This window comes from Filicampus tigris, chromosome 11 (assembly GCF_054856515.1).
Source record: "Filicampus tigris isolate MCC_2025a chromosome 11, RoL_Ftig_1.0, whole genome shotgun sequence".
Taxonomy (NCBI): Eukaryota; Metazoa; Chordata; class Actinopteri; order Syngnathiformes; family Syngnathidae; genus Filicampus; species Filicampus tigris.
In genome coordinates, this window is record NC_141227.1 from 21,707,097 (window position 1) to 21,727,166 (window position 20,070).

General features: G+C 42.9%; 2 protein-coding genes across 9 annotated transcripts in view; both read right to left on the reverse strand.

Annotated features, from left to right (window-relative positions):
• The window catches only part of LOC147140141 (semaphorin-4G-like), a 29,367-nt gene extending 29,036 nt beyond the window's left edge, over positions 1 to 331 (reverse strand). For 2 of the 4 annotated variants that reach the window (XM_086044955.1, XM_086044953.1), the window contains exon 1: positions 17 to 331. The gene's annotated coding sequence lies outside the window, so the exon portion shown is untranslated. The remainder of the gene's footprint in view (positions 1 to 16) is intronic. The other 2 variants (XM_086044954.1, XM_086044957.1) reach the window with 2 other exon arrangements.
• A 2,337-nt stretch (positions 332 to 2,668) lies between these two features.
• LOC147140142 (apoptosis-stimulating of p53 protein 2-like) overlaps positions 2,669 to 20,070 on the reverse strand; it is a 28,168-nt gene continuing 10,766 nt past the window's right edge. For 4 of the 5 annotated variants that reach the window (XM_086044971.1, XM_086044974.1, XM_086044972.1 and 1 more), the window contains 18 exons: positions 19,177 to 19,324; positions 18,470 to 18,583; positions 16,725 to 16,795; positions 15,807 to 15,908; positions 14,253 to 14,427; positions 13,958 to 14,139; positions 12,849 to 13,013; positions 11,324 to 11,371; positions 10,563 to 10,755; positions 8,807 to 8,896; positions 8,393 to 8,514; positions 7,928 to 8,300; positions 6,404 to 7,248; positions 5,456 to 5,593; positions 5,231 to 5,364; positions 4,407 to 4,573; positions 4,007 to 4,206; positions 2,669 to 3,564 (listed from right to left, as the gene is read on the reverse strand). In XM_086044971.1, coding sequence (XP_085901097.1) covers positions 3,523 to 3,564; positions 4,007 to 4,206; positions 4,407 to 4,573; positions 5,231 to 5,364; positions 5,456 to 5,593; positions 6,404 to 7,248; positions 7,928 to 8,300; positions 8,393 to 8,514; positions 8,807 to 8,896; positions 10,563 to 10,755; positions 11,324 to 11,371; positions 12,849 to 13,013; positions 13,958 to 14,139; positions 14,253 to 14,427; positions 15,807 to 15,908; positions 16,725 to 16,795; positions 18,470 to 18,583; positions 19,177 to 19,324 — 3,309 coding nt within the window. In that variant the 3' untranslated portion in view covers positions 2,669 to 3,522. The remainder of the gene's footprint in view (positions 3,565 to 4,006; positions 4,207 to 4,406; positions 4,574 to 5,230; positions 5,365 to 5,455; positions 5,594 to 6,403; positions 7,249 to 7,927; positions 8,301 to 8,392; positions 8,515 to 8,806; positions 8,897 to 10,562; positions 10,756 to 11,323; positions 11,372 to 12,848; positions 13,014 to 13,957; positions 14,140 to 14,252; positions 14,428 to 15,806; positions 15,909 to 16,724; positions 16,796 to 18,469; positions 18,584 to 19,176; positions 19,325 to 20,070) is intronic. The other variant, XM_086044976.1, reaches the window with a different exon arrangement.

A 20,070-nucleotide genomic window follows, 5' to 3' on the forward strand; every position in this document is an offset into this window, starting at 1 on the left:
TGGTGTTTATGCTTACCTTAATTGCGTAGAAATCGTGGGGGCGGAAAAAAAGCAGGAAATGTGTGGTCTTCCTCGAGCTGTTCATTCCAAGTGGACTTTAGTCCCTTTTGATAGTCCTGGATATCAACAGACACCCAACGGGAACACTCAGCAAGGCGAACCCGCCCACGACGCCCACACTTGTACGTTCCAAAAAACCTCTTACTTCCTCCTTATCAGCTTCCTTGCGTAAAAGCCGCTTTTAAGCCCGGCGAAGAGTCGTCGTTTACGGTGTGACAGAGAGTGAGTGAGTGAGTGTGTTGCGGGTGGACGAGAGAAGGTAGGGGGAAAAAAAAACCAAAAAAGGTGCACTAGAGCAACCTGTCTGTTTAAACCTTAGTGGGGGGCAGCAGTGACACCATCAGGACACTTGCAGAACTGCAGGCTATACACTCAACTTTATTATACAGTGCTGCGTTTCTCAGTTTTTAGGCGTACCACAAAAAAAAAACAAAAACGTAGCTCCACTTAGTACCACTATGATGACCAGTCTGGTGACCAGTCTTGGGTGTTCCCCGCCTCTTGCCCAAAGTCAGCTAGTATACGCTCCAATCATACAACTGCAAAAGCAAATAAAACCTCAAACATTCCCAACTCCTATGTTATACATGTTGCTAATTACTGTGGCTTTGCAAAGTGCAGGCTCAGCCATTAAGGGACGCAAATGTAGCAACATTTGGCTATGGGCCTGATGAGTCAGAATGTTGCGAAGGGAACGTAGTAAAATAAAAAATAAAAATAAAAAGACAACACAGCAAAGCTCATTGGGAATCTACTGTAGCACATTCCACTTATGGCTCTTTTCGAGCCTGCAGACAAGAAATACTTCTTTGCAGATGAGGCAGATTCAAGATCCAAATCACTGAGGCTATCTCAATACTTAATGAGCAAGTCTGGAAGGTGCAGACATCCCATTGAAATAACCTAAGGGGGGCAGCTAGATCTATAGCTGGCCAGCTATAGATTTAAAATTGGACTTAAAACTTGCATGATCTTGCAGGGCTATTAAATCCAAGCAATCATCAAGCCTCCCCCAAAAAACAAGACATTTTTTGTTCCTGAATGAAAAAAAAATCTATAATGTAGTTTTATGAAAACATAACTGAATAGAATGTTATTTAAAGAATGAATCAGTTTGTGTATCATGATTTAACGTTTCAATTCATTGCGCTGCTCCTTCTGGTCTGCTCCTTCTTGGCCACCAGGGGCCAGTATAATACAGCCCCACAGACATGAAGTGAAGAAGTCACCACTACGCGGGTAATGACAAAGCTGCAATATTAAGTCATCTTTTTTTTTTTTTTTAAACAAAATGATATATTTTTTACATGTGAAAAAGTCATTTCAAACGTATTTAAATGGTTTAAAAATTTAAGTCTTGTTGCATTTCACTTTGTTTTGATTTAACAAATCAAAACTTTGATGCAAACCATCTTTATAATTTAATATTAGAAAATGAATATTGCAGCGGGCACAAAACGGCCACCTGGCCGATTCGTCAGCCCTACCTCTAAAAAAGTTAATGTGGCGAAATGTGAGTAAAGGGGAGAAAAAAACAACAAATGGCTTGGCGTGGTACAAAGTATTTTTATTATAAATGTTGAAAATACTACATACATTTGAGGTTATACTTCTTAGACAGCATACTGAAACATGGTAACAAAAATAAATATATCTGCACTGTGATATATGCATGGTTAAGTTATGCAAGTTGCATCCTGTTAGATTTGACTGAGAAACAATCAGTATTTAGGAACACATGGGAAGTCATCAACTTCTTGTTAATTAGCTTTCGTGGTAGTCAGCTCCACTTGTCACTGTACATTACTTTATTAGCGGGGGAATGGCTGGGAATTTGAGTCATTTTTACTCCTATGGCGTCAAACCACTAGTTTGTGACTAAGGACTAAGAAGCACATTTCTACTAGTGGCATCTCAGCCAAAGCACAACGGCTAGGGAAAGCTGTTTTGAGAATTTCTTCAATATCCTTGATATCCAGTAGAGTGACTGTGTCTTACTAGTAACATTTTCCCCCCAAAACTAGTAATACCTTTGGGCTACTAGTACATATCTAAGCTGCACATCAAGGATAACGGCTCAATACTCAAACTGTATTATTGAGATCTAAAAAAAATGTCCGATGTATTTTTTACTAGCAAGTCAAAATTTTTAATAAATGCTCAAATGTGGTAATCTGTGAGAGCATTTATTGGATATCCATCTTAAGGTCCATGTCCTGATATGCTCTAGACCCTCGCTCGTAATACAATTCAGTGCGCTAGTAGAAAGCCTTTTGGCTTACTAGTGCCTCAAGGTGGTTATCATATCTGTTTCAGCATTTAATCGTTTCCCTTATATTGAATAAATGCTCAAAACTATTGGCGTTTTTCAAAAACCTTACTAGTTGTCCTACAAATATGCCGAAGCAGTCCTACTAGTGTGCAGAAACGTTAGACAGTAGTGGAAGGCAGGAGTGGAAAACTTGTGGCAGAGTCGTTCGACTAGCGTGTTGAATTGAAGGACGAAGCGCATACTTGTGCATGGACCTTAAGATAGCAAATAAATGCTTAAAAGGCTTTCCGGCGTCATCGGCCACGTGATGAACAGCAGTTAATCAAATTGTGCACAGATTTTTTTTTTATTTTTTTTTTTTAGCTTCGCTAAGGAGACTTTCCAGCTCCAGTGCAGATATACAAAGAGAGGCACAGTCGACTAGAAAGAAGCCTCCGCTAAAGATTGTCACGGTAACTGAGCATTTGACGCTGTTCAACTACTGAACCAGAAACCTAACAGCTGCGTAAAAATGTCACATACTGCGTGTTGCGTTTACAGCCACAGTTTCGGTCACTTTAGGAATTTAATTAAAAAAAAAAAAAAAAAAAATTGGTGGAACCGGGACAGAAATGCCGTAACTGTGGAGAAAAGTGCCACAGTTGGGCCACAAAGTGTTCATTAGTCGATCCTTCATTTGAGTGCATTGGTGAAGAGCCTTGGTCAAAAAAGTCCTCGGAGGGCCTTACTAAATTTATGAACAAATACCAAGAGTTGAACTTTTTTTTTTTCCCGACAGGTCCTCTGCATACGGTGCTGTAGGCTCCCCACCTCTGCTTTAGTGTTTCTTCATTGCAGCAGTTTCCTTCTCTTCCTGGATTGTTTGAACCAGTGTGTGTCTTTATATGTAGACGCTACTCACAAAAAGCTAGTGATATTGGGCTACGGTGTGAAATTTCAGGATGAACATAAAATGCATTTCAGCCTTTCGAGATCAATCTAATTTGACCTCGACTTAAACTTTACAACGCCACATGTCAAACTGTTCAATGTTTCAGTGGAGCTGAACAGGTGTTTGACCCATGAACATTTCCAAGGAACCACTTCGACGTCTTTCTGTGAGTCCTTCGGTCTGAGATCCTGAAATTTTACCCGAAAGCCCGATATGTCAACAGAGTAGTGTTTGTGTATATTGAAATGTGCAGGAATCCTTAAGCGAGGCTTCTCTGTCTTGGCTTTATTCGCGGATAAAGCTGCAGGAGGAAAAAAAAAAAAAAAAGATGACAACCAAGCATTAATAACAATGCAACTTGAGGGTGCAAGAAACAATGAACAAGACCTCACAACCTGCCTTTTTTTTTCTCCATTGTGACTCCACAACGATTTACAGGACAATATCGGAAACAACCAAATTTAACCTAAACTGGCTGCTTTGAACTAAAATGGCGGACATGCTGTGTGTCTTAAGATATGAGACTTTTTCATTAGTTATCTTACAGAATGTCATAATGCTAAGTAAAACTGTCTTTTTGTAAAACAACTCCAAAGAGAGGTTAAAACAAAATGGCCAATTTCCTTTGCCTTTTTGGGTGTGGCTTCTTAATCCTTTTTTTTTTGTGGGTCTATGATAGACACGCCTACTAAATTTCATGTTGCCCAGCAAAACCGGCTTTGGAGCCTCAATTTGTGTCTTACCCCAAGTAGGTTGCGGGGAATGTAGCCCTCGTTGTCTCCCAGGCGCGCCCACCACCACTCGATCTCGTCCTCGTCCTCCCTGCGGACGACCGTCATGCAGTCCCCCTCGCGGAAGGACAGCTCGTCGGGATTCTCCCCCGTGAAGTCCCACAGGGCGTAGACCACGCCCCTGTTCATGATGCCCATCTTCTCTTGAACGCCTGCAGGCAAACGTACACACATCATGAGCCCTTTGACAAACCAACCGATATTGCATAACTTTAAGGTTTTTTTTTTTTTTTTTAATCCTTCAGTGGACTACCATGTTGTGCCATAAAATGCCGTCTATGATGTTTTGCATGGTCCCTCTATATTGCGGGTGGTCAACCAAAAAAAACAGCTAAAGTCATTTCCAACTGACCGTAGAGGAACTGAGAGCACTGGGTGTACCCTTCCTCCATCTCCTCGCACTTGTCGGCCGCTGTCTGCATGTCGCTGTATGTCGCGTTGAAGACGGCGGCAGCAGACTCCACCAGGAACTTGCAAACCTGAACGTTGTTGCAGGAGGCGGCGCAGTGAAGAGGCGTCCTGCGGTCCAGGAAGAACAACGACCCGGGTCAGAAAATGGTATATTTGGATTTTTCTCACTAGATGTCACTCACTAGGCCACGCCCTTTTAAAGGCACACACCCAACGGAAAAATTCAACAGCACTTATAGTAATATGTGAAGTATATAAAAATGGTTTATTCTATTAGGTTTTGAGTTTTTTTTTTTTAAATTATGTACATACAGTACTATTTTTTCTTTACTAAATAAACAAAAATTTGTGTTTGTTGGGCGTTTGGAACTGAATACTGGTGTTCCAATTCTTTTTAAATGGGGAAAATTTTATTAAGGCAGCACTTATTAATTTTGCATTTTGCTTCTTCACAGATAATGTGAAACAGGTATATACATACATGTTAACATATTAAAAATCATGCATACCTAAAAATTCGACAAAATACATTATAAACATTTTTGTATTTACATTATGATAAAAATATTTAATATTTTTATGGACTTAAAATTAAATGTTACTGCTGGGAAAAAGCTCAAAGCTCATTGGCAATCAGGCGAAATAAAGCAAAACCCAAAGAAAAAAAAAAAGAATAAACTTACAGTCATTTGCCATTTTGATAAGCAAGGGAGAAAATTGATTAAAATTGGAAATCGCATTTTGTGTTCCTAAACTACAACTCACCAGCCATCGCTGTCTGCGGCGTTGACGTTGACGCCGTACTGGACGAGAAACTTGACAATCTCCGTGTGGCCGGCGCACACGGCGTTGTGTAGCGCGGTGATGCCTTCGTCGTTGGGCTGGCTGGGGTCCTCCACCTGAGCGGGGGCAAGTGGGGGCGAGTGGGGCGGAACACGTCAAGCGTGAATCCCAAACAGAAAGCGGCGCATTTGTGGTTTGAGCGTTTACCTCATAGATAATTCTCTGGACCAAATCGAACTCTCCCTCCAGAGAGGAGTCAAGCAGCAGGGCCAGCGGGTTGAACTTGACTCTCATGTTGTGGTCGATCCGTTCCGAGCCGAGCTTGCGCAGGTTGGTCCTTTTGCCCTTTAAGAAACGACCGTGGCAATGAGTGGAGCGCAAGGCGTCCGCTCTTCGCCGTGCTCGCGCTCGACTGAGAGAGGAGGGCGCTACGTGATTTTGCACACTGAAGCCGAGCGCTAAGAAACAAGTTCGACTCTCTTAATTGAGCGTTACGCAACCTGATTAGCCGGACAAAGAAAAGAGAGGGCGAAGGTCGAGATAAATAGGCCACAACTCAGATTTCTAAAAAACATTCACAAATCCTCCTCTGATCGCAAGGACGTGTAAACTGGTGGTTTATTTTTAACACAAAGTGTGTCTTGGCAAATAAGGAGGAGTGTGGAAATGTGGGAGAAAAGTAAGCTGAACGTCTACTTAGTCAAAGTAGAATAAGGAGCCTTTTCTCCAAGAAACAATAGCATTGCTTGATGGGGATTATTTCATTATATAACGTTGACCCAGCTCATGACCGTTGTTGACTCAACAAAATTTTGAGGCGCCAACAAATGTCGAGAGATTTAAAAACATGTCCTTTATGTATCTATTTAGTTTTGCGCTCTTTTTTTCAAGGTTAGGTTTTCAAGATCGGGTCTCCAATTGGGGTTTAAAGCCTAGGTCAGGGTTTCAAGTTAGGTTTCCAAGAAGGGTCTCAAGACAAGTTCGGGTTTCAGATTTAGGGTTTTCTTTTCAGATTAGCATTTTGAAGTAGGGTTTCAAATAAAACTTTGAAGTTTGTCTTAAGGTTTCAGACGAGGCAGAATTAAGGTTTCAGAGTCATTTTAAAGCCAACATGTCATGACAACTTGCCATTCGGCACGGCACGTTGGTTCTTACCGGGGGCAGAGCAACCTGACCGGTGACTTCAGGCGCTTTCATGTTGAAGGTGTCCTCTCCCAGGCTGTCCTGCTCTGCTCCACTGGGGTACGGAGGCGGCGGGTACGGGGGGAACTCTTCCAGGAAGCCCTCCGGAGGCGGCGGGGGGAGGTTGGGGAGCGGCTCGTCCAGACTGGCATGGGCCGGCGGCGGTGGGAAGAGCGCATCTTCGGGGCGAGGAGCCGGGTGTGACGGGGGAGGAGGGGGGACGATGCGTTCCGCGTCGAGGACGGCGGAGGATGGGCCGGTTTGTTCGCCGGGAGCCGGAATGTGAACGTCCCCACCTGGAAAGTGGGGTGCCTCCGCAGTTCGTCCCCCGTCCGACGGGTGGTTCTCGGTACCACTCGAGTGGGCCGGGAGGTGTGGTCCCACGGGTACCTCCGCCCCCTTCTCCGCTTCGCCAGGAAAGGTGGGAGTGGTCGGCGTGATCACCGTGGTCTCCATGGCTGCCAGGGTGGTTTTCTGATAGAGGAGCTTCTGGATGTTGGGCCCCGCGGGTCCCTCCGGCTCCGTGATGGAGCTGCGCTTTTTCAGAGGCCTGGGGGCGTTGCAGAGCTTCTTCCTGAGGGCCTCCAAGTCGCCGTCGCTCTGGTGCCGGTAAGGGTTGGAAATGAACGGAAGCAGCTTGGTGGGGCTGAGGGGTCGCGGGATGCGCTCCGTCTCGGGCTGGCCGCCCTCGGACGGACTGGGGCCCGCGTGGTTGGCTCCGTGGTCCACCTCCGATTCAAGTGCCGGGGAGCGACGTTCCAGGTAGGGGTTCTCCGGGTGCTGGGAGCCTCCGCTGGGAATCACCGGCTTTCCATACACTACCAATAAAACACATCGGGTGTTAGTGATAAGAAGCCATTCAATGGCAGGTCCTTGAATGCACCAAAAAATAAAAAATAAAAATCTGTGAGTTGCGATTGGCTGGCAATTAATGGTGCATCCCGCCCATTTTCTTGCTCCTCCCACAAGCACAATGAATACATATTTATTGAAGAAACCGATCACCAACGCGGTGCTTGTGGGCGCCAGGTAATCACCAAGGACCACATAAGTAGCCCGCAGGACAGTTCCTAAAATAGCGCACCTGTGACGGGACACTGCGATTTTCTAGGAATGTTGAATAAATGATCGATATTTCTCTTTTTCGTAAATATTGTGAGAAAATCATTAACATGATCAGTGTCTTTCATTCATTCATTTTTAATCACATGCATTTTAAAGGTCATTTGAGTCAGTTTCAGAAGTGTGTATCAAACTGGTAGCCCTTCACATTAATCAGTTCAATTTCAAAAAGGTTGGTGATCCCTTCTCTGAATTGTCCGTAGAATACGAAAGCTTGCTATTCGGCAGGTGAAAAGCAAACTACCGTCAACCGCATCGTGTGACGCAAAACGCAAACCAGTTTACCAGTACTGCGCTGCCCAAAACATCACAAGTGTTGGGGATTTCATTTACCACAAACCCATAGCGTTTTGTTTTTTTTTATGGCAGGCTTACCACTGACAAAGCCGTTGGTGCGGCTCTGAGACCTGTTGAGGGCCCCCTGGATGCCAGCCTGTTGGGTGTACATGGAGTAGATGGAGCTGCCGGCGAGGGTCTGCGGCTTGGAGGAAGGCAGCTCCGGGGTGAAAGGTCGCACGGTGGCTGCGGGAGGGGGGTCCTGCTTCGGAGGCAGGGGGAGTGTCTGGCTCTGGGAGGGCGGCAGAGGGCCGTGGCCGGGGCCGGGCTGCGGCTGGGGCTGCCTGCTGTGCGGCTTCGCTTTGGGGAAGGTGCCCGTGTTGAGGCCCTGTTTGCTGTACGGGATGACATTTGGGCCTTTTGGTTTGGTGGGCACAGGCGGTGGCACCTTGATTGGAGCCTTGGGAGCAGACTAAGATGACAGAAAGGTGAAAGCCATTCGATAACACAGTTGGGCATTGTATTTCTGCAAAGGTTGCGATGGTAATTGCTTTTGCTTCTCACCTGGGCATCCCTGACCAGGTCGTCACTACTCTGGTTTTTGCGGAGTGAGGTGGCGGGAACCTCGGTTGGCTCAAACATGGAAAAAGGACGCACCTTCCTGTCCCTCTTGGGCTCGGTGTCATCTAATCATGAGATCCGAAAAAACAATGACGTTTCTATGCGATTTTAAGATGAAAGGAAGTCACCCCTTTTGTATGCATGGTTGATATGACCTTAGAAATTCTTTTTTTCCCCACCAAAATTGAGGTCCAATTTTAATTTTTTCCCTATAAATTTAAAATTAGTTTTTGACTTGGATTTGCATTATTTGTCCTGATAACAAGCGTCAAAACCTTTTTTCCAGCAAAAATTCAATTATATACTTTAAAATTCTTTTATAGCCTAGCCCTACTTTGTACAAGTGTATATTGCTACCTTGGTCTTTGTGAGAGTGAGATGTCATTCGTGGGAGCGTTGAAGAAGCTGGGACATGACCGTTGGACTCCAGTTTTGATGATTGGTGCCCTAAAGGACAAGCAAAAGATGGATCAAAATAATTAAGAGGCAGTTTGTAGGAGAGGAGGCACACTCATTCAAGTTTCAGCACACTTGCATGTGCCATCTCATAATACGACACTGAATATATTTGGAATTTTTCTGAATCTGGGGTTGTATCTTGGATGTTGTTCATTTCTATCAGGCAAGGTGGCAGTGATCAATATTTTCGGGGGAAAAAAAAAACCACTCGCAGTGGTTAAATGACTACATAATTATCAATTATGAAGGTTTACACGAATTAGTCTGAAAGCTCCTTGTCACATACAGGCTATAATCCGATCCACAGAAAGTCACTTCAACTCAAGAACTATGAAATGTGGAAACTAGGGTGGGGGAGAGGGGCTTCAAAGACACTCATCAAAAGAGAATCACACAACGAAAAAAGATCGCCTGACAACATCAAGTCATCTTTTCTCCACTCACAGAACAACATATCAACAGAAAGCCAGTGAGCAGCACACCCAACAACACTTTGTTTCTACCTTTTCTCTTGGCTCGAAGTTCTTTCAGAGGCTCAAGTAAGAACATGGCTTCTAAGGAAGATGCGTTCCAAAGGAAAAGAATTCAGAAAAAAAACAAAAACAGTATTGCCTTAGAGTAGGACATTTGTTAGCTGGTCCTAGCAGGGGCCTGAAATGCCACGAAAGTCAAATCCAAATCCACAGCTCGGGAGATCAAAGCAACATGCCAGCTTGATTTGTTGATTCATTGGAAAATGCTGAGGTCAATTTTTAGCATTGCGCATTCCCTTATTTATGCCGTTAAATGACTCAACATACAGACAGTATCAGGCATGAGTAAAACGTCTTTTATACAAACACATACGTACAGTACAAAATTATTAAGAGCAGTTTTTGACAGAAATGCTCTGTGTTGTTTACAAATGAATTCAAAACAACACATTCTTTTAATGGAACTGTCAAATCCAGCTTTACAGATGCCATGTCTGCCTATGTTGACACTTCCAGCGCCAATTCGAGAGGAGCTATTTGAGCAAACACTGTAATAAATTTTAAATGCGCATTTTTTTTTCTTAAAAGAAATTACCAGAATGGATGAAGGAGCATTTGATCGCTCCTTTTTACAAAGATCACAACAACTCACTGCAAAAAAAAAAAAAAAAAGTCAAGAAAAAAAACCCGAAGCTCTTTTGAAAGCTAATGCTCAGGAACAAACATGGCAAAACTTGAAAGCTGATGCTCAGGAACAAACACGGCAAACCGGGAGGTAAACTTGCTACCTTCTGAGCTCAGAGTGACGTCACACGCATCGGGAGCGTCACACCGCTCCGCTCCTGCTGGGGGCAGCGCAGCCTTGTCAAATGCCAAGTTATTGACTTGACTACATATCTATTATAGTCGTGTGATTTTTGACTAGTTGATGATGTAGTGGTGGGCAAATATTTGTACTAATGCACCATATTTGATTGTTCTCAACAGACAGACAGAACCAGGTCATTCAAAGATTTCCTGTGTAAATATCCATTGTTACAATGTAAAGAGTCAGTGGGCCAGATTTAAGAACGAGCCATGATTAGTCGACCCCCGAGTTAAGAGGCTATTTTGGGAATGAGAAGGAGGGACACCGGTGGTTTGGTCTTTAAAATCTACAATACATGCAGTGCTCAACTCACCTGTTCCGGCCTTGCCCTGCAGATCGTGCGTGGGCAGGGTGGAGGTGCCGTCCGGGTAGGCTGGTTTTACAAGCAGCTCGTGTCTGCCCGAGCCACCGCGGGGCAGCGTGGACGACTGGATGTACGGGCCGACCGCTGCCACACGAGACGGACCACCTGACTGCTGTTGACTGGCTGGGCCATCTGAAGGCACCTGGGGAAAGAAAAATAAAGAAGAAATGTGATTAGAATTTCGCATAGACTGTATGAAGAGAAGAATAGCCATAACAAAATGTTTTACACCCCAAAACATAAAACAGAATGACACTATTTTAGGTGTTTAGGTTAAAAGCAAAGAAACATGTGGAGCATGCTGAGGCGGACTGCCATTAAATACAAATGAACATTTCTTTTAGCTAAGCAAAATGTCAAATGTACATTTGTTCAATTTAAGAAAAAGAAGGAAAAAGCAGTACAGTGCTACCTTGGTTTGCGAGCACCCCAGTTTATTAGTTTTTCTCGCCCCAATAAACAGCCATTATTCACTGCTGTGTAAGGAAATGCTAATACTTTCACTTTCAACGCGAGAGGATTAGTACACCAACATTAAAATGTCAACGCGCGATGCGCCATCATGCGCTGCCCCTGAAAAACTGGACCTAAGTGACTCACTCCACCTATCACCGTTCTGTATAAGAGCCAATATAACCTGTGCAAAGTCAAACTGCATATATCAGAGAAAATAGGGAACAGATGTTCCCGCCGACGCTAGTTTTGATTACCTGAGGATGTGTGTCTTTTGAAGCCCTCTCTTTACTGGGATAGCCATTCTTGGGAGAACAAAAGCACAAACATGCAACAGCAGTTCAAAATTAAAAAAAAAGCCAACACTGCCCCTCTTTTGAGTTCCTATGAAGTATTAGCCCCGCTCTTGGGCTCTGCTGAACTCTGTGACTCACAGAGGGAAGACCGGCTTTAGTGAGCTGGATGTGTTCTACGTCAGCCAGACACTGGTTGTTGGGTTGGAGGAGAGAGCGGCTTGGGATGGATACAAGTCTTTGTGTGGGTGTGAAAAAGGCCCGCTCATTGTGATTCCGGGCAGGGTGGGTGAATCACCTCCTCGCAAGAACCTTTTTTGGACCTCCCGTCTAAATGAGACACTATTCCTACTTTATTGCGCAAGCGAAAAATTAAATGGGCCTTTTCGAGGACAAAAATATACTTTGGAGTGGTCCGGTAGAATGGAGCAGATGCATCCCAAGAAATTAGCATATCATAGAAAATGCCATTTCAGCAGGTGAATTAAAAAAAAAAAGAAACTCATTTCAGATACTTTTCAAAATTCCAAGCCATTTCAATTTTAGAAATCATTTTGATTGTTTTTTTTTTGTGCAGTGCTCTAAGTTCTTGAGATGGTGAAGTTTATATTAGTTGTAAGATAATCATGAATTCTTTCAACGTGTGAAGTGAGCCTATATGAGCTTCACTTTTTGGGTTTCACATAATCACATTTTTGGACATGCACCTGTCATTAACGCTTCTGTTGCATTCATGTTGGTGAATCAATGTGACCCATGTGGGTATTTAGTGACCAATAAAACAAAAAAAAAATAACCACACCAGAACACCATTACTAACTATTCAGTCAATCATAACGACTAGATGTATCTATAATTATCATTTTTTAAAATCTGTTTTAGAAAACGTTAAATGTGTTATAATTTGACCCGTAACATAACTAAGGGTTAATATTTAAAATTCTTCCTGCCTCATAACTGCTTCATAATCATCACATTGGTTTAGATTTCATGCAAAATAGGACAAAAATAAAATCAAATATAAATGATAATGTGTTAGGATCAAGATCAAATCATTCATCAACCGTGCCGTTTTGACAAAATTAAAAAATATTTTCTTTTTGGTCGAATAAAAGGTGAATTCTATTTCAATTTCCTTAAATAGCTGTGTGGTGAACATGTTCATTTCTCCACCAAGCCTTTCTAGAGTGTTTTTGTTTTCCTTTTTCAAAAAAAAGATGGTTGTGTGCCCTTTACGGAAAAGTAGTCGATCTCGCCCTTTTCCTGTTGCAAGCCAGAGAAGATAACATCTCCCCTGACATTACAGCTCGTCTGCAATGTCAGCAGCACACTTGTAAGTCTGCTCACATGTTACGGGAGTTGTTGCCCTTCAAATGGGACTGAACAGACAAGCTGAAGTGGAATGTGAGTGGAGCAAACAAGAGTTCCTAGATTTTGGTCAACTATTGACCTAGATTAAAACTGGTTGAGTGATGCGTGCGATTCTTACGGGTACGTTCTCTTTCTGCTGCAGCGCCGCCTTCTTCTTCCACAGCCGATCGCGGAGCTCGCTGATTCTCTTGTCCATGGCGGCCGCCTCCAGGTTGCGCTTGTTCAGGTTCTCGCGCTGCTGCTGCAGTTTGGAGTTTTGGTCCTGGTTGAGCTTGTTCCTCAGCTGACGAGACACAAAAGAGTTCCAAGTTAAAACTCCACTGATGCGGTCGTAAAATAAAGTCTCTCGATTTTTCTCTCACCAAAATCTAATTTTCAGATTGAACTCGAGTTCGACAAGCAAGCGGCAATGACGTTATTCAAAATGGTCTTGCTTGTTTTTATCCAACTGGGATTTCTTTTATTTGTCCTGATCTACCAAAAAAAGTGTTGAAAATAATTTTTTCAAGTACGTTTTTCTGAACCTACCATCAATTTCCACAGAAATGATCTATCTATTATAGATCATGTGACAATAAGGGGTTCATTTGAGAAAAATGGCCACTTTTTTTCAAAACAAAATGATTTCACATGTCTTTTGTTGTGGTTTTACTGTCACTGCATCTGCTTTGCATGCTTTTGTGAGTCTAAAATTACACATTTTAGTTATTTTAACATTACTATCCTTTTTTTGTCTTTTATTATGAGCCGGCATGATACATGTTTTAAATCCGTCAGTGTACACCGTAATGTCCGACGTCAATTTTCTCTTTTTAAATTATATTCAGTTTTTTAGAATGACTTTTCATTATCTGTCATGGACTACACATAAATAAATAAGATAAATAAGATAAATCGCTGCTCTTGCCTTCCATCGGGCTTGTTTTTTGTCACATGAAAACGATGTGAAAATGATTCTGCTTATGTCTGTCTCTTGTCTCTAACTGGGAATTAAACCCGCTTGATACTTTCTTGAAAAATATTCGCTCGAGCTGTCGGTAAAGTTGCGAAATACAGCAAACAAAATGCTATGTGGGCAAGCCTGTGCTTTTGTAAACCGTAACTAGGGAAGCCGCAAAACCAAAACCATCCTCAAATTGTCCTGTTTATTCATTTGAACACGTTGATAAAATATATTTATTGCCCAGTTAAAAATTTGTCTTCATTTTTTTTGCCCCAAGCGCATACCTGCAGCTCCTTGTAGAGGCGTTCCAATTCAGCCACGGAGCTCTGGTTGTCGTGGAAGTTGTCCACTTTGCCACTTTTGAGCAAGTCCAGCTGCCGGCTCAGCTCCTCCACCTTGGACGCGGCCATCACCAACTCTCTCTGCTTCTGCTGGAAGAGATTGTTCATCTGCTCGATCTCCTCCACTGCACACAAAAAGAGGGTTGATGAAAGACCAGCCAATTGTATTCCAATAGTGTATTCATGTAAAAAGATTCTCATGCACGCTATAACACATTTGTTGGTTTGGGGAGCTTACCGAGCTTGCCGTTGCTGAGGCGCTTCTGCTCCACTTGGCCCTTGAGGGCTCGGACCTTTTTGAGGCGACCCTCCTGGTTCTCGATGTTGTCGCGCAGGCGCTGCAGCTTCTCCTGCTCTGAGGCCTGCTGCTGATGACGCTGCTCCTGCTGCTTCAAGTAGCGCAGTCGCTGTTCCTGAAGCCACAGGTGGCAAAAATACTCAACTCTGTGTACTCAAGTAGAAGTACAGATATTAATACTGTATTCAAAAATATTTGAAAAATTCGAATTAAAAAAAAAGGAGAAGTGCTGATTAAAATAAAAAGGCTCGGAAGAGTACTTTAGTACAAAGTTACAGTTTTTCCCAATCATATACAATATCCTTTTTGATAACTTGATAAAAATTTCTCCGAATGTGATCTCATGAGAATACTGGAAAAAAAATCATATTAAGACTAAGTTGGTGCGACTTTCATGCAAAACAGAGTTCCCGTATCTTTTCTACCATTATAAATGAGTAACAGAAATATGCTAAATTCACTCAATTGAATTTATACAGCCCTAAAAAAAAAAAAAAAAAAAAAAAAAAAAAAAAAAAACGGAGCAGAAACAAAAGTGCTGAACATATCCAATGATTAAACTTTTTTTAATTAAATATTTTTCTTTAAAACAAAAGCCTATTCAGTGACACCTTACGTTGGCCGGCTGCTGTTCCACCATTGGCCTGGTGGTGGTCTCAAGTTAGATAATAACTGAAAATACACACCTTACATGTAAGTTTTTCAAATTACATGCAGAATGTTTGAATGCCAGGATCTGGTGATTTTTTTTTAGGCTGGCACAAAACAACACACTCTATCCTGAATCCCACTTGTGGCCAAATATGTGAAACATGTACTTATGTACATTGAGGAGGAGCGCAAATTGCGACGAGGAATGAGATTTACCAGCATCAAGCGCATGTTTTTGCACCCTCCACCTTGACATAAAGCAGCTGTTCCCAGCTCGAAACGAGAGGGGAACAAGTTCGGAGACAGTTTGAGGCCATGAGTGCCGATGGGTAATTCCTGTTAGTTGACGTGCGAGTGCTGATGATTGCTTCAAGGTACATTCCTTGTCTTATGCGCACACCAATGGCGGATTGGGGGGGGGGAGAGATAATTGAAGGTTTATTAAACCCGCACATCAGTCTGTAACAGCGGAAGGGAATTATTTGGAAAGGTGCAATATTAAATGTTATATTTAATTCTATCTTACTGTGGTTCGTCTGAGCGCATTAAAACAACACGTTTCATGAGAGTGCACGGGAGGAAGTGTCTCAGGCGTCTCAAATTCCAAACAATTCACCTGCAGCGATTCATCCTACCTGTAAAGAACAACCTCCTTATCTTAAATCGTCATTTTCTTTTTTTACCCCCGTCCTCCTTTAAGCTCCTTTCACTATTCTTCCATCCGCTTGCTGTTACTTTTATCACCGTCACCGCCACCACTTAAGCTCTTCATCCCCCATATCCAATCATCTCTACCAGCCCCAGTCTGGCCTTTCATCTTCCTTCTCCCGTGCTGGTTTGTACCTTGGAAGCGAGGAGTTGCTGTTGGGCTTCGATCTGCTGCTGCTGCCTGGCTGCCATCTCCTGTAGCTCGGCTAAAGTCATGTCCATCCTGGGAGTTGACATCTGGGGGAAAAAAAAAAAATGGGCAAAAATGTCAATTGCAAACATGTAATGAATGAACATCTCTCTGGCGTCGGCAAAATGCTCCTAATTGTGATGTAGGTGGTTTTGGCCTGAAGACAGCGATATATTACGTGTATTATACCTTTTGATTTTTAGTGCCCAGGGGAAAGTGGTAGTCCAAAGTCATTAAACAAGATTCCCTTTCAAACCATAAGCATAAAAGAATACAGGGGGGGAGGGGGACTTGTGGTTGCTGGGGTTACTTAATTTTAGTTTCATGAAACAGTGTTTACATTCCATTTACACGTGTATGATAGTTATAGTTATGGCTGTAAAAAAAAAAAGCCACTTAAAAGCGTGCATGGCGTTCCAATGACAAGACATTCATTCATTTGTGCGCAGTGTTTTTCAAGGCTATGTTTGCGCACATTTTGATGTTCTTATGAAATTACTTGAAAGTCACGCAGACTTTGAAGGTTAAGTCAACATGAACAAGCAAGTCTTTGCACACACGCACCCATTTAATTTCTGATTTGCATTTATATTCAGGATTAATTAGTTCCCTTGCATAGAGAAACAAGATAGTGGGTCACATACTTTGTTTACATGATGTGCTTCAAAGACAACGGCAAGTCAATAAAACCCCAATGAGACACTGACGCCAATGTGGTTTTAATGAGGGTAGAACATAGGTTCGAAAATGTATATACATTTTTTTAAATTACAATTATTCGATTGTTAACTCCCCCAAAGCAAAACAAAGTCCTTCTTAGTATCTTTTTTTTTTTTTAAAGTGTGATAGATTCAGGCACTTACCCCATTCGCCATCCTTCTGTCTGAGGGGCCCTTCACCCCATTTCTCTTTGGCTCTAAACCTCTGGACCCCCCTAAGGAAGCAACATGGTAGAACACCCAGTCAGACATGAGTGCGTAAAAAATAAAATAAAACTATAATAATAATAATAATAACGGTAATTGTTCCTCTTTATAGGCAGCTCTGAGAGTCCCTACAACAAAGGCGCATACACAGTAATGCAGGCGCCTTTCCGTGTTATCTCGCAGGTGCTGCAGTACTGGATGCACATCAGTAGGAAGCGATACAAAAGGCTGGCGGCCGCTCAACGATCTCCCCTCCTCTGGGAAACAAGCGCATTCTTTGTGACCGGCAGTCTCGGGATTGATCTTCATACATAACCGAGCGACTGGTGGGAGGGTCAAGCAAGTACGCTTTCGTCTCCGTGAGGGGTGAGGAAGCTGCGGAGCGCCGGAACAGGTTGCTTACATTTTTTACAGCTGGGGAGGGGGGGACTTGCAGTCTAGATCCTGTAAAGCCCTGCCCCATGACCAAAGCCCTTCAGCTTGCATAATGGCTTTTGATGACCCTTGACATACTATTATGCCTGTTAAATAGGTTTTCTTTTTTTTTCTTTTTTTTATTAAACTCCTTGCCTTCTTGGTGATAGCTGCAGAACCAGGTAAATAATCCAATATCTAGGTTAGGATCGATGACACCGACTCCAACACAATGGAATTACCTTTAAAATACGAGGAAAAGGCATGAAGGGACAGTGACATAAATCCAAGGAAGAGGTGAGCCAACTGTGGGAAAATAAGAGGGGCTAAGATAACAGGAAGAGAAAACAAGCGTCTAATCTCTAGGCCAGACTCAAGCGGTGAGGGGGCAAAAGGGGCTTAGTTACGCAACTGAGGGCTGAGAGGATCGCAGACCACCAAAAATACTCTGGGTTTTCTCTGTTCTTATGGAAAACAGACAGGTAACGAGCTTATGCCAATTTGACTGGGAGACCCTGTGTTCTAATCCCGCTCAGCCGGTACCGCAAGTACGGTGGTGCCTTGAGATACGCCTGACCCCGCTTCCGAGTCTTCGGGGATACAGGCCATTGATTTGGACAAAGTTTTTGCTGTAAGGTGTTTATTGCCACTGTGAGTTGAAGTTTACTGTCAACTAACATGAAACAAAGAACTTGCCTTGACCTCTGCTAGCTTAATGCTCACGCAAAATGGGGATGCCACAGACAGGGGAACTAATAGAATCGATGTCAGTGGTAAAACCCGTTAAGCAATGTATAGTTGAACATAAACCTTGAAGCAGCACATGCAGACAGATAATATAACGATACTAACATGCATTTATTCTTTATCCTCTGCAAGGAATGACTAATATTACTGATTGTATATCCATATGCCTATTATACTGCCCTCATGTGGCCACGGGCTTATTAAAATGTGCCCAACATTTTTTTATTTCTCTACATTCTATTTAATTATGTCAGTACTGTTTTTGCAAAGTACAATATTATAGACTGCTATTGTAGTTAAAAAAAAAAGACAAATATTTTTTCTGAGTTCCTTTTGGCAGGCTGGAATGGATTCGTTATAATTACTCTCCTTTCAATGGATAAATATGAGTGTTTCAATACATTGGACATTTATAATGCAGTTTCGATGCATGTGTACCGATACTGAAACAAGGTATTTTGAATATACTTGACAGGATGAAAACGGCAATTTTCCACCTTTGTGGGGTGAAGCACACTTACCAGATTCCCTACTTGGGACACGGTTGTGACGCAGAAAGAAGCGCACCTCCGACCTGTGTTGTCCCCTTCGTTGGAGCACATCCAGCATCCGCTCGCCGTCCCCAACGGCTCGCTCTGCGACACGGAGGTTAGCAACATTTATACTCCACAAACACAATGACGACTGTAAATGACATGTCGCATTAATTCAGTATGGTGACAAAATCAAAGCCATCATTGTCTTCAGCCTACGCTTCAAATGACCTCCGAGTGTATGATCGAAGCGCGGTCAATTAGTCTTGCCGATATAGAGCCAAATAATTCATTACCCATTCAGGAAATAATTGATTTAAGACGTTCCATAGCATAACACGTTGCTGTCAAGCAGATGTCGAAAAAGGAGAGAATAGTCTGCACTGCGAAATGGCTTCTGAGCAGTTCCCCTTCACGCTACTTGCGCAATTCCTCAAACATGATAATTGGCACAGCGTCACCATGGAAACACAGACGCAACTACCTCCTTCAGCTCCAAATGGGAATGCTTGGATAAGATGCTAGAAGGGGTCTGCGTGCTTTAGTTTGTTGCGGGGATTACGGTTTTCCATTTGCATTTGAGACAGTCAAGAGGCCTTCAAAAAGAAATCGCCATGCAGCGGAGCACACCGCTAATATCCATTTGGGTTCCTCCTCAAAAACCACATCAACAAGCTAATAACTCAGCCGCTCACCAGAGCCACGCCACATTTCTGACAGGTGACAGTCGGCCTCTCCCGCCTCTTTGCACAAGTCCACCACGTCCCGACATAGCGTTTCCGGAGTGATGGGAACCTCAGTAAAATGTTGATCATTATTACTGAGGTAAACTGTCAGGAACATCTGTGGGCAAAGAGAGAGAGAGAGAGAGAGAGAGAGAGGCTGGATTAGACAAGTTCAGATATAATACAGCGGTGCCTATCAGTTGATTTTGGTCCGTGACCACAATCAAAACACTTTTTTTCTCAATTGCTTTTTCCTTATTGAAATTAATGGCAACAATCAAAACACTTTTTTTCTCAATTGCTTTTTCCTTATTGAAATGAATGGCCATTTCATGAGTTCGTTCCAGCCCCATAATCAACACCAACATAAGTGTTTTTTGTAACGTGTTGATTTTCATAAGAGCGCTCTATAGTAGACTATTAAGCAGTTGGTGCGTCATGATTTCACTCTTCAATGCCCACTGCTATTATGTTCCTTCTGGTGAGTGTGCCTTGACCACCAGACAGACAACCCATTTTAACAGACAGATAAATACGTACACACAGTAAAAGACAGTCACAAGTAAGTGCCGTAGTAAGCTGCAGTAATATTCGTCATCTTTTGCAGATGATAACGAATGTGAGTACTGCTATAACGTCTGTCGACGTGTTGCTGCGCCCATTTGTGATCAAATATCCGCTGCCAAAAACTGTATCGATGCTAGTTTTCTTACCCAGTCTATGGAGTTTTGCATCGTGTGTTAGCATTACGCTAGCGGACGCTCCTAAATTATGTGGTTCGGGTTAAAAACGTGTAATCATCTTAACTTTATGTTTAAACTTCAACTGGGAATGGCAATTAAAATGAAAAAAAAAAATGGCTTC